General features: G+C 37.5%; 1 protein-coding gene across 11 annotated transcripts in view; it reads right to left on the reverse strand.

Annotated features, from left to right (window-relative positions):
* FER (FER tyrosine kinase) overlaps positions 1-19516 on the reverse strand; it is a 434062-nt gene that overhangs the window by 158530 nt on the left and 256016 nt on the right. For 10 of the 11 annotated variants that reach the window (XM_077861808.1, XM_077861843.1, XM_077861834.1 and 7 more), the window contains one exon: positions 5491-5547. The exons of the other annotated variant lie outside the window; for it this stretch is intronic. In XM_077861808.1, the coding sequence (XP_077717934.1) occupies positions 5491-5547 (57 nt within the window). The remainder of the gene's footprint in view (positions 1-5490; positions 5548-19516) is intronic. 11 annotated transcript variants of the gene reach the window in all.

The raw sequence follows: 19516 nt of genomic DNA on the forward strand, positions 1-19516 counted from the left end.
TTTGGAATTCAGTCATACTGAAATTCACAGCCCATCATCATTGACATTTTATCTTCAATGTATTCTTCGGTGATTCTCTTCACCTTTTTATTCTAACCAACTTGGCTCTCACTTGAGCACTCAAATGGTGGCTGAGCTTCCTTTTCCCTTCTGAACTGAAGTGATGATTTCCCTGTCACCCCTCCTCCTTCCACTGCCCTGGAGATGATATAAAGTCAACTATCTCCCTGTCACTGCTTTCAAACCATTTTCGCTCCTGCATTCCCAAAAACCAAGCTTTGAAACCTTATCATTTGATTATATATCCACTGCTCCCTTCAAATTCAGTTACTGAATTTGAAAATAGTTTCCTTTGTTTATTAACAATTTGAACTCCTGGAACACAGTACCCAGTGTTACTCCTGTCTTAGCTCTTATCAATTTCAATAGACACTTAAGAGTACCTTCTAATTCCTCAAACCCTCAGTTTCTTGAATATAATTCTTCCAATAATCTTCTACTCCAACCTATTTTCTAGGATCATACCTTAAACTTTGCCACTGTCGGGGTGCCTGGGTGGCTCAGTGCATTAAGTGTCCAACTCCTAATTTCAGATCAGGTCATGATCTCAGGGTTTTGAAATCAAGCCCCGTACTGGGCTCCACGCTGGATGTGGGTCCTGCTTAAGATTCTCTCTCTCCTTCCCCCTTGGTCCCTTCCCCCCTTCTCTAAATAAAAACAAACAAAACAGCTGCCAATAATGAACTCCACTGTAATACCTATTTTATTCATCCCATCTTCTGGCTGGCTTCTACATTCACAGCTTACTTCCTCTAGTATCTAGACGCCAAAAATCCATTGACTCTATGGGAACTTCTGAGTCTTTAGGTCTTACCACTTTTGTTGTCTAACACCACCCTTAATGTCCTTCCTTCCTTATCCAGTTTATTTTTTATTTTTTTAAAGTTTATTTATTTATTCATGGAAGACACAGAGAGAGAGAGAGAGAGAGGCAGAGACACAGGCAGAGGGAGAAGCAGGTTCCATGCAGGGAGCCCGACGTGGGACTTGATCCCGGGGCTGGGCTGAGGCGGCGCTAAACCACTGAGCCACCCGGGCTGCCCTCCTTATCCAGTTTAAATTGTACAGTCAGCAAATATAACTGCTTACCATACATTCTCAACTTCATTGCTCCTCTTAATCTATAAAACTCCCCTGTCAAATCTACAATCCTGATTAAATTCAACACTCTGTCTAACTTGCACCTATGCTGCTAAATGTGGCTGAAGAAAATCCACAACCTCACTGACTGGTTTCCCTTTAAATTCATGGGCACAACCCTCCACGGAGCTCTTAATGCTGCTCCACCAATTCTCATCTCTCCCTCTAAAATCACCTGTTTTCCCTAAATTACTTCCAACTGCAAACCACCATGCTGTTGTGTCTGAGGTGTTTTTTTTTTTTAATTTTTAAATTTAAATTCGATTTGCCAACATATAACATCCACTGCTCATCTTGTCACGTGCCCTCCTCAGTGCCCATCAACCAGTTACTGCATCCCCCCACCCACCTTCCCTTCCACAGCCCTTTGTTTGCCAGAGTTAGGGGTCTCTCAGGTTAAACAACACAATTCATTCTCTCGAAACTACTACCACATATCTCTAACTTCCTTTTGCAACAAAGCTTCAAAGAGCTTCATCCTTGCTATCTCTAATTCTTCTCTTCTTGTTCTCTCTTCGTCTATTCCAATCTGGCTTTCTGCTAAAACACTCTCAGGAAACTGCTCAGCCAAATCACCAGTGGCCATATTGTTACTAAATTCAATGGTTATTTCCCAGTAATCATCTCATTTGACCTATCAGCATAATTCTGTATCACTGACCACTCTGTTTTCCCTGATATACTCTCTTCTCTTGGCTTCCAAGACATCTGATCTTCTGGTTTTCTACCTTTGTAATTGATTGCTTTCTCAGCCTCTTTTGGTGATTTCTTCTCTTGTCTAAAGCCTCATATTAACATAGTGACCAGGGTTCAGCCTCTGATTCTCTCCTCTGATAGAGAACCACTCCGTACTGAAATCATCTAGTCTTATGGCTGTAAATGCCATCTATATATGGTGTATATATCCAACATAATGTTATTCAACCATAAGAATGTGGGACATCTTGCCATTTGCCATAACACGGATGAAACTTGAGCACTTTATGATGTCAGATAAAGACAAATACTGTATATACTATCACATTTATGAAATCTAAAAAAGCCAAAAAAAAAAAAAAACCCAAATCTAAAAAAGACAAATTCATAAAAACAGAGTAAAATGGAGGTTACAGAGGATGGCGGGGGCATATAGGACTGACATTGTCTAAGGGCATAAACTAAACTTTTGAGAAACAAGCACTAGAGATCTAATATACAGGATAGTGAACATAAACAGTATATGTTGTAATCAAACTTGCTAAGAGGCTACAACTTTCCAACCACAAAAAAAGAAAGAATAATTACATAATGTGCTATAGATGCTAACTACTACTTCAATGACAATGTTACTGTATATAAATTTATTGATTTAATATATTGTGTACCTTAAATGTACATGTTATGTCAAATATATTCAATTAAAAATCTGAAATAACTGCTACATATAACTACCAAATATACATGCTACCACTGCCAATTTGTACTTTTCATACAGATCTCTTTTCTAAACTCCAGACTTGAGTGAGAGCCAGCTGTCTTCCCAACCTCTTCATTGGAAGAAAACAGATAAAACCGAATATATCCAAAACCTAACTCCTAATTTTATTCCCCGTAAACTTGCTACACCTACCTTCTCTCATGCCCCACACAGACTCCATCAGGATATTCAGTTGGTTCACACATTAAAAATATAACCAGAACTCACAAGTTTTCACCACCTCCCCTGCTACCACCCCGATGTAGCAACAATCATCTATTAGTTAGGTGAGTGCAATTGCCTCCTAACCTGTCAACTTCTCAGTCTATACTCAAACAACAGCCACAGTGACCTTTTTAATAAGATCATGCCGCCCCCTCCACTCAAAGTCACCCCTCACTCAAAGTCATCTACTAGATGATCTTTTTATACATAATCATAGCCAAAGCAATTATAATGGCCTACATACAAGGTTCTACACGATTTACACCCTCAATGCCTCACCTACTTCGTATCCTATCACATTCCTCCCTGCTTACTGAACTCAGTTATGGCCAAAGTGTCTGTCTTGCTCTTCAAAGAAAATCTGTATTGGATACTGCCTTCTAGAACCCTCTTTCTGAGATGTCCTCATGGCTAAAATCCCTTTGAGTTTTTATACAAAAGTAACAATTTTAATAAAGCATACCCAGAACTTCCTATTAAAACAGCAGTGCTGGCCAGCAGTACTCCCAATCTCCCTACATTTTTCACAGGACTTAGAATACTTTAATATTATAAAATTTAGCTATTTGTTATGTTTATTATTTATCTATCTTCCCCTGCTAGTTAGACTGTAAGTTCCATAAGGGCAAAGATAACTTGTCTGCTTTGATGGCTGATGTATCCCAAACGTCTACAATAGTACCTGGTACAAAGGAGACATTCAATAAATCTGTCAGGAGTGAGTAAAATATTTCTTTTTGTTAGTTTTGAAAATATTTCTTGAATACCAACTATATAGTAAATGCAGTCTAATTATATATTGAAGAATAAAAAAGGATAAAAAAGTTAAGAGTTCCTATCTCAATCTTCTATTACCACTGAATTTCCAAGTTTGTTAGTATAGAAACCATGACGAATTCTTTTTTGCTCATGCACTCTGAAGGAGTATACTGTAAATATTCATTAGGAATAGGTAGTGAAAATATTAAATTATAAATTAACTTATACTCAAAAATATTAGCTGAAATTAAGCTACACAGTGTCTTTAAAGTTGCAGTCTTTTTAAGATGATTAAATTTATTTAAAATAACCTCGTGTTACTGCCTTGTCATTGAGAAAATGTTATTCTTTGAAATGGCTCTAGCAATGATCTAAAGGTCAAAATCCCTCCTAAGGTACCATATCTCACATATTAAACCAGACATCAAAATAACTGAAATATTTCTTTTTAAGTGAAAATATTTTTTCTTGGTACAAAAAAAAAAAGCCTTTTTTTCTATGTATATATTTTAGTCCTTTCTATATATTCTATTTCAGTAAGTGGTTTATTTTATAATTTTTTTTTAGTTATATTTTCATGGAAATTTCTTTGTAATAATTTTTGGCCCAATTACTGGTACTTGTTACTGACCTAAAGCAATGGAAAGAAGGACTACTTCCTTAAGAATGAGGAGCACATCACAAAAGAAATAAATGCATAAACTGCTGCTTTTAGTTTGACACTCTTTAGAATTTACTTACTAATAAGTATGAGCAGTCAATAGAAACTGCTTTCAATAGCAATTTAATGCTCCCATTTAGAAAGGATATTTTTAAATAATATGAAGAATCCTACAAAGTGGATTATTTCAACAGGGATTTACTTTGTTAACATACATCAGAGCTTAAAACAAAACAAAACAAAACAACCGGAAAAATCTGTCAATTCATCAATTTGACATTTGAATTAAAAATTAATAATCATTGCTTTCTTTACTTAAAATGCTGAGCCTTAAGTCTAGTACTGATCACTCAAATACATGAGTGATAGTTTTCTCTAAATATGTAAATTTTATATTATTTTTACATTGCACTATAAACCTATATTCAATTCAAACTCTCAAAAAGAAACATCAATTAAATCAACAAAGATGTTAATATTTACCCATTGGGACTCAATCATAAATCAGCAATTAATAAATTTGCAAATAGTCCATTTGATTAATGATTACCAAATATCTGCCATTATTATTAAGCATAATACACTTTCGTATGGCCTAGGAGTTGGAAGAAACTTCAAACTAGACTGGAAAAAAAGGACTTTCAACCTATGCCTTCTCTGACCACTACCAGAACTAGCTATAAAATGAATCTTTATATAAAAAGCTGTCTTATCCACATAATTGTTAGACTGAAATCATGCATTCAGTGCTGTCACACGCTATGATTCTATACACGATCCTGAAATCTCAGAGAGCAGTAAGCCTATCCTGTGTAACCAGAAACAAATGGAATAGAAATATTGGGTGTTTAAACTTCTGTTACCCTCCGTTTCATTCCCATCTCTGATCACTAGTTTTGGCTTTACCACACTGTAATGAACGCATCACGGTTTAAGTCCTTCCAGAGGAAAACAGACTATTTTAAAAAGCCAAGAAACATCCTTGAACTTGTCAAAGACTTTCACCTATCTACTCCACTGAATACTGCAGTATTTGTAAGAGATGTGGTACTGTGTTCTTCTGGGTTCACGTGGGATGTGCCTTCCTGCATGCTGGAATGTAAGAAAAGCTTTGGAGAGAACGGAGAAACCTACAGAGTGCAAAGTCACTGTAAAGGCTTGTGGTTATTTAGCTCAGCTGACTACGTACCTTGCCCAGTAATTCTCCCAATGTGACATCTTCGTGATTGAGAACCCATTTCTTATCCTAGGGCAAAGAAAAAGAACAACCTTTTTAGCCCAAGCAAGAGTGCATTTCCTGTAAGATGCACTTGAGGCTGTAGCCAAGAGAACTAAGGGGTATTTCATTCAGACCATTAAATCAACAGCATACTAACCAGTTGTAACTTCAGGAGGTTATGAAACAAATTTAAGAAATGTTACTAAACAATTGGACTTTAAAATCTACATTACTAACTTCTATCAGAAATCTCAGCTTTCAAAATGACAGTATCCTTGTAACCAAAACAGAACATGCCCTTTCCCTCCCATCATAAAGCTTAGGCTATACTTAAATTTGTCATTTCATAACAGTTGTGTCATAAGTACTTGAGAGAATATTCGTGTACAATGCAAAATGTCCAATTCCCACTTGATCATCTAAGATTACATTACTAACAGCTAATTTTTCCACATGTAAACGGGCCAGAGTTTTAGCTGTCTATGACACTCTTTACATGTAGGTCCTTATCTTTCCCAAGTATTTTCTTATACTATATATAAAGCAACAAGTATCAATTATAATATCGCTAGGGTACACAAGATTAGTAATGCAAACATGCCATTATAAAAGAGCATCCTATTATCTGCTCTCAAGAACTAACTACTACATAGGGAATATTTTATCATATAAAAATCTCATCTAGAAAAAAAATCAGCTAGGAAACAACACAATACTGTAAGGTTAAAAAGGCACATATAGAGATCCCTGGGTGGCGCAGTGGTTTAGTGCCTGCCTTTGGCCCAGGACGCGATCCTGGAGACCCGGGATCGAATCCCACGTCGGGCTCCCGGTGCATGGAGCCTGCTTCTCCCTCTGCCTATGTCTCTGCCTCTCTCTCTCTCTCTCTCTGTGTGACTATCATAAATAAATAAAAATTTTTTTTAAAAAGGCACATATATGTGTGTGTGTGTGTGTGTATATATATATATATATATATTTTTTTTTTTTTTAAGAAAAAGGAACAAATAATGAAGCAAAAAAGGAGAGAAAGGAAGAAATGAAAGGAAAGAGGGCTGGAAAAACAGGAGCCTGGGGGAATAAAGAGAAGAAAAAGAAAAAGTGTAGTCAGGCAATTAGTTATTATTCAGCAATAAATAGGAATTTATCCCAAATACATGAAACAGAGGTTTTTTTTTTTTTTTTTAATTTTTATTTATTTATGATAGTCACACAGAGAGAGGAGAGAGGCTGAGACACAGGCAGAGGGAGAAGCAGGCTCCATGCACTGGGAGCCCGACGTGGGATTCGATCCCGGGTCTCCAGGATCGCGCCCTGGGCCAAAGGCAGGCGCCAAACCGCTGCGCCACCCAGGGATCCCGAAACAGAGGTTTTTGCACATTTTGCCAAGCTAGCTAAAGCCAAATATACTTTAAATACATGCAGGCATAATGAGTCCATTTACATAAACTGTTACAAATGGACAACGTATCTATAATGATATAAATCAGATCAGTGGTTGCCTAAGGCAAGGGTTAAGGAAGATGGACTGCCAAGAAGGAATTTGGGGGGTTTATGGAAAGATTCAATTTACTGATATTTTATTGAACTATATACATTTAAACCTGTGAATTTGGTTGCATGTAAACTATTTCCATAAAGCTGATTTTTCTAAATGAAAAATGTAAAAAAGAAATATTACAAAAATGCTACTTTTCATTTCAGTAGCACTTTTGGGTTTAATTTCCACTCCACATACACTAATAAAAGTATACTATTAAAAAAAAAATGAAGTCTGACAGGCAGAAAAGTTATTAAAGTTACAAAACTGATTTGTTGAGAACTTTTTCCACCTCAAACAGTGGTAACATAAGAAGATCACATCAACTTTCTCCCTGCAAACCACTGAAAAACACTAGATAAAATTTAAGAACAAAAGCAAGAAAATCCCAAATTTTTGTTCAAGAGCTACTGAAATAAGAATAGCTGCGATGCTAAATCAAGGTTAAAGGAAGGCCAAAAGTCAAGTTAGGTAGAGAAGAGTTAAATTTATGTTACGAAAGGGATGTCTGGATGGAACTGGAGGGTATTATGCTGAGTGAAATAAGTCAATTGGAGAAGGACCAACATTATATGGTCTCATTCATTTGGGGAATATAAAAAATAGTGAAAGGGAATAAAAGGGAAAAGAGAGAAAATGAGTGAAAATATCAGAGAGGAAGACAGACATGAGAGACTCCTAACTCTGGGGAAACAAACAAGGGGTGGTAGAATGGGAGGTGGGGTGACTGGGTGACAGGCACTGAGGGGGGCACTTGATGGGATGAGCACTGGGTGATATGCTAGATGTTGGCAAATTGAACTCCAATAAAAATAAATAAATAAATAAATAAATCAATCAATCAATCAATCAATCAATCTAAGAAAAAAAGAAAAGCTTGAAATGGCCTTAAAAAAAAAAAAAAAAAAAGAAAAGAAAGGGATGTCTGGATGGCTTAGTGGTTGAGCAGCTGCTTTCGGCTCAGAGAATGATCCTGGGGTCCTAGGATCAGGTTCCCCATCAGGCTCCCCGCAGGGAGCCTGCTTCTCCCTCTGCCTGTGTCTCTGCCTCTCTCTCTCTCTCTCATGAATAAATAAATAAAATCTTAAAAAAAAAAAAAGAAGAAGACCCAAAAGTCAAGACCTTTTGGGCTACCTTTAGATTATGTTGATTTTGAAAGTAGCAGGCAATAGGTAAAACAACAACAATAAACAACCACACACACACTAAATGAAGCTCTTTACCAAAATGATAATGAAATAAAAACAAAAATGATGAGTAAATATAATAGACTTTACTTCTCTTGCGTTCTTTAAAATATGCTTGACAAACAGAAAGTATAAAATTTTCTGATGAATTTTTCGACTGACTTAGATGCAATACATATGAAAAGTACAACAAGGAGGGAAAGCTATAGAGACCCACACTGTAATAACGTTTCTGCATTCTACTTGAAGTGTTAGGGTATTGATTTTTTGTATATTGTGAAAAGTTAAATGTTTTTGATAGTTTCTAGAGCAAGTACGAAAAAACAAAAACAAAAAAACAACGAAAGAATAAAACTACAAAGCAACATAATCAAAAATACAAGAGAAAAAAATGTAATGGCATAGTAAAAAAGTGTTCAAATAAGTCAAAAGAAGATAAGAGAGGGGAAAAGGAAAACAAAAAACAGAATAAAATATACAATGGTAGTCCTAAGTCCAAATGTATCAATAAGTACATTAAATGTAAATTGTCAAAATACACAATCTAAACGACAAATTTTTAAAAAGAATCCTAATAAGCAACTGTATGCTGAAGAAACTCAGTAAGTATATTTAACTGTTTATACTAGTGTAATATAAACTTGAAAGTTTATTCAGTAGATTCATTATAGCTTACAACTTCAAACTTCATCCATTCTAGCCCCAGAATGGCAAAAATTAACTGACTTGAGATTCATCGTTTTCTTTTCCTTTCCTGAAAGGGACTACCATATAAATGGTGAAGAGAATAGTGAAAACTAGAAATACACACCTGAGACACTGTTCAAAGCTAGTCTGCTACTACCATAGCAATAAGACAACAGAATGTAAATACCCTCTTCTGGAAGAAAGCAGGACTTCTGAAGAGAGCAGAGCAGTCAAGAGGTCTGGTCTAGCTCATAGTGTATACAAATGAGCTCACTCTACTCAGAGAGACTACTAGGAAAGATTTTTTCCAGGACTCACTTGTGGCATAGTTGTATTACAATAAGAAGACAAAACAGTCTGGAATATACCATGCTATGCCAACTTACTAAAAGAAAGCCAAAATGTTGAAACAGCATGCTGGATAAAGAGTGGAAGCTCAGAGCCTGGCCCCAAACATATCCTATTGTATATATACATATGCTCAGTTATACTAGAAATTCTAAGATAAGTGAACACAAAGCTAAATTAAACATGGTCTTTATTCTTAAGGACTTTAATATAAGCATATTGAAAGTCGAATCTGAAAGAAACGTGTGAATAGTATGTAGTTTGAACACTGAGGTATATGTGGTCCATATAAAGAACATGGTTAAAAGAGGCAGACAACACATGGAAAAGTTTCCCAGGTTTCTCAAAATAACTTTCCCTTAATTTTCTACAAGTTACTGGAGGGTATTATGCTAAGTGAAGTAAGTCATCGGAGAAGGACAAACATTATATGTTCTCATTCATTTGGGGAATATAAATAACAGTGAAAGGGAATATAAGGGAAGGGAGAAGAAATGTGTGGGAAATATCAGAAAGGGAGACAGAACGTAAAGACTGCTAACTCTGGGAAACGAACTAGGGGTGGTAGAAGGGGAGGAGGGCGGGGGATGGGAGTGAATGGGTGATGGGCACTGGGGGTTATTCTGTCTGTTGGTAAATTGAACACCAATAAAAAATAAATTAAAATAAATAAATAAATAAATAATAAAAATTTTTTCTATTAAAAAAATTTCTACAAGTTACTAAATAAAGAAAACCATAAAGCTCTTGCTCTAGGTGGTCAGAAGTCATACACAGTGTTTGGGGGGAAGAAAACTCTATGCTATTCTACAGGATTCTTCAAAGGGGAAAAATAAGGTTAAGTTAATGCTGTTTTGGGTAGAAAAATGAGACACAGTAGGGTATATATAACTGTACATGAATGAAGCAGAGAGGCTGTGCAGAAATATCCATGTTTCTATTATCTACTCGTTGATAATTGCCATCATCTACCAACACCTGCCTTCTCTCCAGACTCCTCTCAAACTAAAGGATTTGTTTTTCTAGTTCACTCCCAACAAATTTTCTCCTAGTCTACCATGCTGTCTTTGCAATGGGTCCCAAGTCACTATTATTATTATTTTTTTTCAAAGAAGGAGAAAGAAAGAAAAAGGCGGTGAGGAGGGAAGGAGAACCTTAAGCAGGCTCCACATCCAGCATATAGCCTGACACAGAGCTTGATCTCACAACTCTGAGACCATGAGCTGAGCTGAAATCCAGAGTCCAACACTTACCGACTGTGCCATCCCTCCATCCCAAGCCACCACTTCTATGGGACTATATTGGAAAGGAAAAGATGCAAGGCTGGGGAGGAACATAGTCCTGGAATTTGAAGACAGAACTCCTAAAGCATATGTGTATATTCCATTAGACCCTTTTAAATGGTGGTTAAGATCTATACGTTCCATACATTACCAATAATCACTGCTAGCATTGCTTCTCGAAGAAAGCACATTTCAAAAAAATGAAATAAACTTTTAGAGTACACTATTCAAAATGTTACTTAAAATATCACATGAGAAATATAGCAGATGATAAAGACTTGGGAAAAAGAAGCCGTATTTTGCTAGAGAAATCACAAAAAGCTTCACAAAGAGGTAGAATTTGAGATAACCTTGACCATGAATGTAATTCTAATACACTAAAATGAGAAAAATACATGCAGCAAAAGCATAGAAAGAAGGGAGAATCTTCTAAAGAGTAAATACAACATCATGATAAAAGAAAAGAAATCTTAAAGGAGAAGAGTGTTGGATGGAAAACTAGAAGTACACTTTCTGACCAAACCATGGTGTTTTAAATGACAAGCCATCGGGCAGCCCGGGTGGCTCAGCGCTTTAGCGCCGCCTTCAGCCCAGGGCGTGATCCTGGAGACCCCAGATCGAGTCCCACGTCAGGCTCCCTGCATGGAGCCTGCTTCTCCCTCTGCCTGTGTCCCTGCCTCTCTCTATCTCTGTCTCTGTGTCTCTCATGAATAAATAAAATAAAATAAAATGACAAGCCATCTAGTATTCACTTAATTTCATAACCAGGAGTCCCTAAATTTTTATTATTCAACCCATTAAATTTTTCTTTAAATGCGAGCATTTGCTCCACTATACTGATACATAATATATATTATATAGCCTCCTCAAAACAAGAAATTAAAATGAAACGGCTACTAGACAAATTGGTGTAAATACAATCCTTCCTGCTCCTTTCCACTAAGTATAACTATAAACCATGGAGATAAGGTGAGGGACAGTGAAAGAACTTTGAAAGGTGGTGAGGGAATTGAATTGCTTTGGACTCCAGGAATGGGGGAACAACATAACAGGGTGTCTTAAGTCTCATCTACACAACAGAAGGAGGCTCGATTCTCTACCTCACAGTAGAAGGCAGTCCAGGGAAACCCATCTCTCCTGGATCAAATGGTAGTCCTCCCCAATACCAGGTAAACTCAGCACCAACAGCAGGTGGATGGACAAGAGTAAGTTGTCAGAAGAAACGCTCTCTTTTGCTCTGGACCAGAAACTCCCCTGCCTTGTGAAAGAATACTGGGGGGCCCCAGAAGCACTAGTAAGGTGAGCCTGTACACAAGCAGCTAAACCTGGAAAGTCTCTTTGTTCCTATGAAAGTGGTATATGTTCTACCCCCCACCAAGAAATACCAAGGGAGCTGGGCTGTACTCTCAAGGAAAATACCACCACAAACAGTAGCCTGGCCTGTGAAGCCTCTTTGTCCCTACAGACCTAAGACTTCTATCTCCTGTCCAGACACAGGCAGCTGAGGACCCTGACAGAGAGAACACCGCAAGCACCCAGCCTAGACAGTGCACCGTATTCCCTGCAGGCAGGGAAATAATGACAAGCAAAGAACCAAAGAACTCATGTGCCTGATACTCCCTTCTCCTACAGTGAAACATCTGGCAGCCCAACCTACAGAAATTCTTTCCATCCCAACACAGCACTAAAGGAGCAAGTGGGAACCAGATAAACCAGCAAACAAAACACCACAAAGACTCTGAAAATTAAACCATCATTGAAGCCACAGTCCACCTGCATGTTAAACCCAAATGATGTGAGTGTGAGTCCTGCAAAAATAAAAGATTTACGTAGGACCCAGAGTCTCCCAACAAAATAGATGAAATGTTCAGGGTACAATAAAAAACCATTGATCACACCGGTATATAAGAAAATTACAGCCTGAATGAGAAAAAGCAGTCAACTAACACCAACATGTAAACAGATCAGATGTAATTTTGATAAGGATTTAAAAGCAGACATCACCAATCATAAATTCTTTTGAAACAAATGGAAACATAGATTATCTCAACAATAGAAAGAGAAGTTATAAAAGAGAAAGAAATGGAAATTATAACATTAAAAAGTAACAAAAATAAACTCACTGAGTGGGCTCAACGGTAAAGTGAAAAAAAAACAGAATACAATCCCTGAACTTCAGGGCAGATCAAGAGAATTTACTCAATTTAAACAAAGAGACATTGGGTTGGAAAAAATTAACAGAGCCACGGGGACAATTAGAAAAGATCGAACAGGGATCCCTGGGTGGCGCAGTGGTTTGGCGCCTGCCTTTGGCCCAGGGCGCGATCCTGGAGACCCGGGATCGAGTCCCACATCGGGCTGCCGGTGCATGGAGCCTGCTTCTCCCACTGCCTATGTCTCTGCCTCTCTTTCTCTCTCTGTGACTATCATAAATAAATAAAAATTAAAAAAAAAAAAAAGAAAAGATCGAACATCTGTGTCATCAGAATTCCAAAAGAAGTGGAGAAAGATGGGATTAAAAAACTAATCCAAGAAATAAAGTCTGAAAACTCCCCAAATTTGGTAAAAGATATAAACCTACAAATTCAAGAAGCGGACAGAAACTTACTTACAATAAACCCAAAGAAATTCAAGCTAAGACATATATCATGATTAAACTTTTGAAACGTAAAGTCTTGAAAGCAACTAGAAAGGTGAGGCATTACCGACAGGAGAACACTGATTGGAACGGGAGACATTTCTCCTATGAAACTATGAGGTTCAGGAGAACGTGGCACAGGAGTTTTCAAGTGTTGAAAAAAACCCAAACTGAATGGCCGCTGAGTGAGGTAAACTATCTTTTAAGTATGAAAAGAATAAACAGACATTCTCAGATGAAGCAATACTCAAAGGATTCAGTCAACAATAAACCGGAAGTGAGTGGTAGCCGGTCCTTCCTGCAGCTCAGTGAGTTTCTCTGGATATCCCAGGTGCTCCAGTGGGGCAGACCGCAGTCAGGAGGTTCATCAGGACAGGAGAGACAAAACACAAATGGTCTGTAGGACAATTCTATCATGCTGGACTTTCGCAGCTCCTGATTAGGAAAGGGTTCACACAGCAGGACAGTTTCACTGGATTCCTGATTACCGCCAAAGGCATGGGGATGACCCTTAGCTAAACTACTGGAATGTTCCAAAGTTACTGAGTAATGTCAGTCCACAGGCCTGGCGAAGCAGGCCAAGATGAACACGTTGTCGGCACGTCTGAGGCAAACACAAGGAGCCATGCTGTGCTCCTGGGGCTTGGTCTGGGGTCCTCCCCTTGGCTGCTCATGTGGCAGCGTGTGATCAGCTACCTTTAAAAACCCTGGACTCCAAGACCCAGAGAGGATCTCCTGAGCAATGACTTATCACAAATGTCTCTGCAGCCTGCAGGTGGAAAGGAAGACATGAACGCGCAAATGCCGCATAACTGAGGCAAGTCAGCCTGTGTCTGATCTCGCCGTTGCTGTTCCTCTTGTCCTTGTGTATGTCCTTCACTGGGATAAACCTGAGCCTTGAGTAGAACTTTAGGTTAAGTTGCAGGAATCTCTCCAGGGCATCCGAGAACTACCATGTGGTGGTGGGACACTCTGAGGCTCTGAGCAAGGAGTTCCTGAGGTAGCAGATGACAGAAACTGTGCTTGAATCTGCATTTTTCTGATTCCAAAGGCTGTGTCTTTTCTAACCAATAACATGGCCTCCCACTGCCTCCCAAATTGGAATAACTTAAAACAATGCCTATGACTCAAGTGCAGAGAACGACTATCATGCAATTAATAGTTTTAACTAACTGAAGCAAAGTGGGTCCTACATTCTATTTCAAGTTTCAAGTTCTAGTCCTAAAAGGATTTGACTGGTGGTTACAGGGCTTTCAGCAAACAAGTGCTATGTAAATCAATTCCGGATTGCTCTTCACTCACTGGTTTTACTAGATTATAATCTAATTTAAAGCTTTACATTTCGCACATTCACAATTTTGGCATCAAAAACATATTACAATAAAACTTTCAAGTTGTAATTAAGTGAAATGGCTTTAAGTAAATAGCTGGCCAAATTATGAATCAATTTTGTATAATCATTATATAATTTACAGTCTAAAAAAGGAGCTCACACTTCAGTCTCCAGACCACTAATTTCCACTAGATAATATATGACAAAGCTTCCATCCATTTTCCTATAATGACTCTGTACCAGTTGTTCTTTGAGATTTAAAGAAACAATGAAAAAGCAATCAATGAAATTAAGCCATTATTATAGTATTTCCCACTTTCATGAAAACACTGTTCTTATAAATCCTCCATCTTCACACATGAATAGGTGTAATAGTAGGCATGAACTATAAAAATAACCAGAAATGAAACCTAATTACAGCTTTAAAATGTTAAAACCTAAATCGCAGAATTACTTTGGCCTCACAAAAGTAGCTATTTAAAACGAAGTGAACAAAGTACCAAATAAGCCATTTCTCCTTTGTTCACCTGCTGAAGACAACTACCCACAGTTGGCCTGGGCTGCAGGGGACTAATGGCACTTCTTGGTGGACTGCCACAGGGTGCAGGTGGTCCTTATTTATTATACAAACCAAGCCCTGCCAAATCCCTCTGGGATGGCTGTGTGTTTCTTTCTAAAGGTATCCTTTTAAAGGGCTTTATGGAGATAGAGGGACATGCTTAAAGTCAGATCTCCAACAGGTAAATCAGAGTAATTAGTGATGTAAGTGAATGCTTCACTTTGATTCCTGCCTAGTTCTATAAGAAGAAAGCTCCCCTAAAGAAAATACTTCTACTACTGCAGAAGGATCTCAATCTAGCCCTATAGCTCTTGCCCATATTCAAAATTCAAATGAAGAGAGTTCTTTTGAGGAAAGAGTGAATTCTATTTTAATGCAACATTTTCACTCTTCAGGTTGTTTTGATAATTCTGCCTTAAACAAATGCAAAACAACTCACTAATATTACAACCTATTTCCTAGCATGAGCTAATGTAAGGTAGGTCCAGCTTGTGAATTTAGTTATCAGAAATAGCGGAAATATAAAGTTTTATCCACAGCATGGTCAAAAGGATGGAAGGAATCATCCAACGTCATAGTATTTTTTTTTAAGGCACACATTTAAATACATGCTTTGAAATTTTTTTCACTCTGAAGATTAACACCTAAAGTAGATGGATGGGCTTTCTGAACATACTGACATTTCAGAGCTTTTATTTTGAAGCCACAGCACAACATCTTAGAATAATTAACAAAATGCCACAATACGGGACATAAAATGATTGTCAGAGTCTATAATTTTTCTACTATTCATACTGAGACATAATTGGTATCTCTACTTTTCTTTTGTACACAAGTTTTCAGTTTGCTTCATTACCTGCTTAGCCTGCTAAGCACATTTGTTCCACTTTAAATCTCAGCCATTGCTTATTTTTAGAGTCCAAGGATTACTCAGAATGTGTTCAGCTTTGTCAGTGAAGTTATCAGGGTTACATCAGAGTGAAAATCCTTATTGACAAGTATGCACAGTAGTCTGAATGTATGGAATCCATTTAAGAAGTAATTGAATATTTCTTTAAATGCTCTGTAAATTAATCATCCAAAAGCTGTTTCCCCTAAAATGATTTTTATTTGGGAAAGACTTATCACCTTAGAAGATATTTCATTACAGGTGCAAGTTACATGATATAGTTTTTTTTTTTTATGTGTATCGTATACTTTTATCCTTTCTAGAGAGACTTTTATTTCTTTTTAAAATTCATGTCTATTGAATTTCTCTACTTATATAATTATCTACCAGTATACTATTATGGGGGAAAGGCTGTACAACTCTGTACATATACTAATTTCCTAATTCATTTTTATTCATCTTGACTTTAGAAGGTGTCATTTTTCTTGACTAAAACGCTCAGAGCCAACAGTTACACCCTCCCAAAGGAAGGAGTGCAGGTGCCCTAAGTGAAAAAATGCTGATACAGACCCTTTCCAAGTTCTGGAAACTGAGTAACTGAAAATAATCAACCAGAAACATAGGCAGATTCAACTTAGTCTATCAAATCCTTGTAAGAAGTAACTTACGATTCATCTCTAAACACTATCATTTATAATTCCTTAAGATTAAGGCAAAGTACAGATTCTGCTCTCAGGAATTTATTACCCAGTGAGAATAGAAGAAGGGAAACTAGAGAGTATCTTTATTTTTAGAGAGCAAAAAAGACGAGACTTCTAGCTTTTTTTTTTAGTTTAGCATCTATCCTTGCTCTTCCCTACTTACACTTTGGCCATTAAGTAGATAAAGTCTCTGTCAGACTCATTAACAAAAAAAAAAAAAAAAAAAAAAAAGGATTCAAAGAAATGAAGGAGGACAAATAACAACCAACACCACATAAATACAAAGAATTGTAATAGTATGCATGATTATATGCCAGAAAATTAGACAACCTCGAAGAAACATAAATTCCTAGAAACATACTAGGAATTTCCTGTACCAGAAGAAATACAAAATTTGAATAAAACTGTCATTAATAAGGACATTGAATCGATAATCAAAAAAACTCTCCTAACCAACAAGTCTAGGACCACATGGCATCGGAAAAGATTCTATCAAGCATTTAAAAAAGGGGTTAATATCGATTCTTCTCAGACTACTCCAAAAAATAGAAGAGGGAAACCTTCCAAATTCCTTTGACAGGAAGATGAGGTCTGTATCAGGTGGATTTGGCTTTCTTCCCAGTGGCTAAGCGGAAAGGAAGAGATATGTCTTTGAGTTGAAGCAAGTCAGGGGCTTGCTCCTATGGACCTCTCTCCACCCTACATGTGTGGTGGCGACCTCCTAAGAAAGAGGTATACAGGAAATGACAATTGTCTTTCCTCAAGGTATACACTGGATGGTCCTTTGGTAGGGGAGTGGATTTATCTCTGGAACCTGACACTGGCAAAAAGCTACTGAGTGGCACTGAATCTTCCTCAGTATCTCCGATGGCTAAGGAAACAGAAAGATCCTTGGCAACATGGCATGGCGTGAGCCTTCTGTGCTACATAATGGTTAAGAGGGATGCTATGGAGTCAAGCTGCTTGGCCTTTAAATATAGCTGTGCAATTTTCACCAACTTTGCCTCTTTGAGCCTCAGTTTCCTTATCTGCAAAATTAAGATAAAAATAGTTGTTGCCATATATGGCGGTTCCAATTATTAAGTGAAATCTTTATAAGGTGCTCAGCAAAGTACCTAATATACAATAAGTGCTTACTGAACATCAAGCATCCTTCTTACTCATTAACCCTCAAACCTTTGGCAGGAGAAGAGTCCATCATCTCTCACAGCAATCTACCCCAAGCACCTTGCCTTTCCTTTTTAGGAAATAGGATCCTGCTCGAATGATTCCTTTCTCCCAAATTTCAACAAGTATTTATTGAATATCTATTCAGGCACTGTGATAGACATTGGCTGAAGAAGGTGAAAGGAGCAAAGCTCCTTGAGCATAGGAAAAAATTTTTTAAAAAGTTTGAAAATCACACACAAAAAAAGACACACAACACAAATACTGAGAGAATAAAAGTGTAGGTAACCACTTAGATAGCTGACATTTAGGCAAAGACTGACACCAGGTGAAGACACCAGAAGAGATTATACCAGATAGAAGTGAGAGCTGGAACAAAGGCTCCAAGATGTGGGAAGAGGGTAGTATGTTCAAGAAACAGGGTCCATTTTTAACCCTTGAGTTCCAGACTTGGCTAATGATTACCTACTGATGTCTTTATTTGAATGTCTAACAGTATCTTAAAGTAATCATTTTCATAATAGAACACTCTACTCCTATATCTCCACCCAGAAATACATTCCTCTCAGAGAATTCTCCATTTCAGTAACTACTATTCATCCAGTTTCTCAAACCAAAAATCTTGAGAGTCATTCTTAAGTCTTTTCTTTGCCTCATTCCCCATATACAATCCATCAGGAAACGTTGGATTTACTTTCAACAGATAACAATACATCTATTTTCTGTTCATCTCTGCTCACACTACTCAAAACCAAGCAAACATTATTTCTCCCCTGGACCACTATAAAAGTCTTAACTTGATTTCTTTATTCTATCTCCCCCTCACGTATACTCTGAGTGCATGAGGAGAGTTTTAAGTGATTTTTAATGCGATTAAGAACCTGTCATTCCTCTTGTTAAAATCCTCCAATAGTGTCTCATTGGTCTTAGATTAAATGCAAACTCTTTTCAACAGCATACTAAGGCATGATCTTGTTCCTACAGATCTGTATTCTCATTCCATTCTCTCCTTCAAGGGTCTCTTTTTGTTCTTTATACAGACTGAGCCTTTGGTTATCGTTGATTTTGAACCTCTGTACATTTGTACTACAAAGTCACTTTACCTGGAACTTATTTCTGTAAGTTCTTTCATAGGTGACCCATTTTTATGCTCCAGGTCTTTGACTCAAATTTTACCTCCTCAGAGAAACTTTACTTGACCATCCTATCCAAAATGGACTTCCAAAGGTAGTACTCTATTTATACATTAGATTATTAAGATTTGTGGGGCCTATTATCACATATCTAAACATGCAGAATGATTTATCAAGTTCAACTGGATAAATCTGTATTTGATAAACTTGATAAAGTTGTATTTGTACTTGGACAAAGATAACTCCCTAACAACCTGGAACGTCAAATATTCACTTCTGCAGGGATCTGCACTAGAACATGACAGCACAATGAGAGTCTGCTCCAGGCCTCATGCTCCTAGCCTGCCCTTTTCTCTTCCCATTCATGATCCCATAACATTCAAGGAGCCTCTCATGTATATGCCTACATGAACTCCATCCTCTACATCCAAGCTGCATCTGTAGAGCCTGTGAACAACCACTCATTGGACACTCTTAGGTAGTCCACCCTGAGAAAATAGACCTGAGTCAGAGGTCTGGGCTGGCCATGGA

This window comes from Canis aureus, chromosome 2 (assembly GCF_053574225.1).
Source record: "Canis aureus isolate CA01 chromosome 2, VMU_Caureus_v.1.0, whole genome shotgun sequence".
In the NCBI taxonomy this organism is placed as follows: domain Eukaryota; kingdom Metazoa; phylum Chordata; class Mammalia; order Carnivora; family Canidae; genus Canis; species Canis aureus.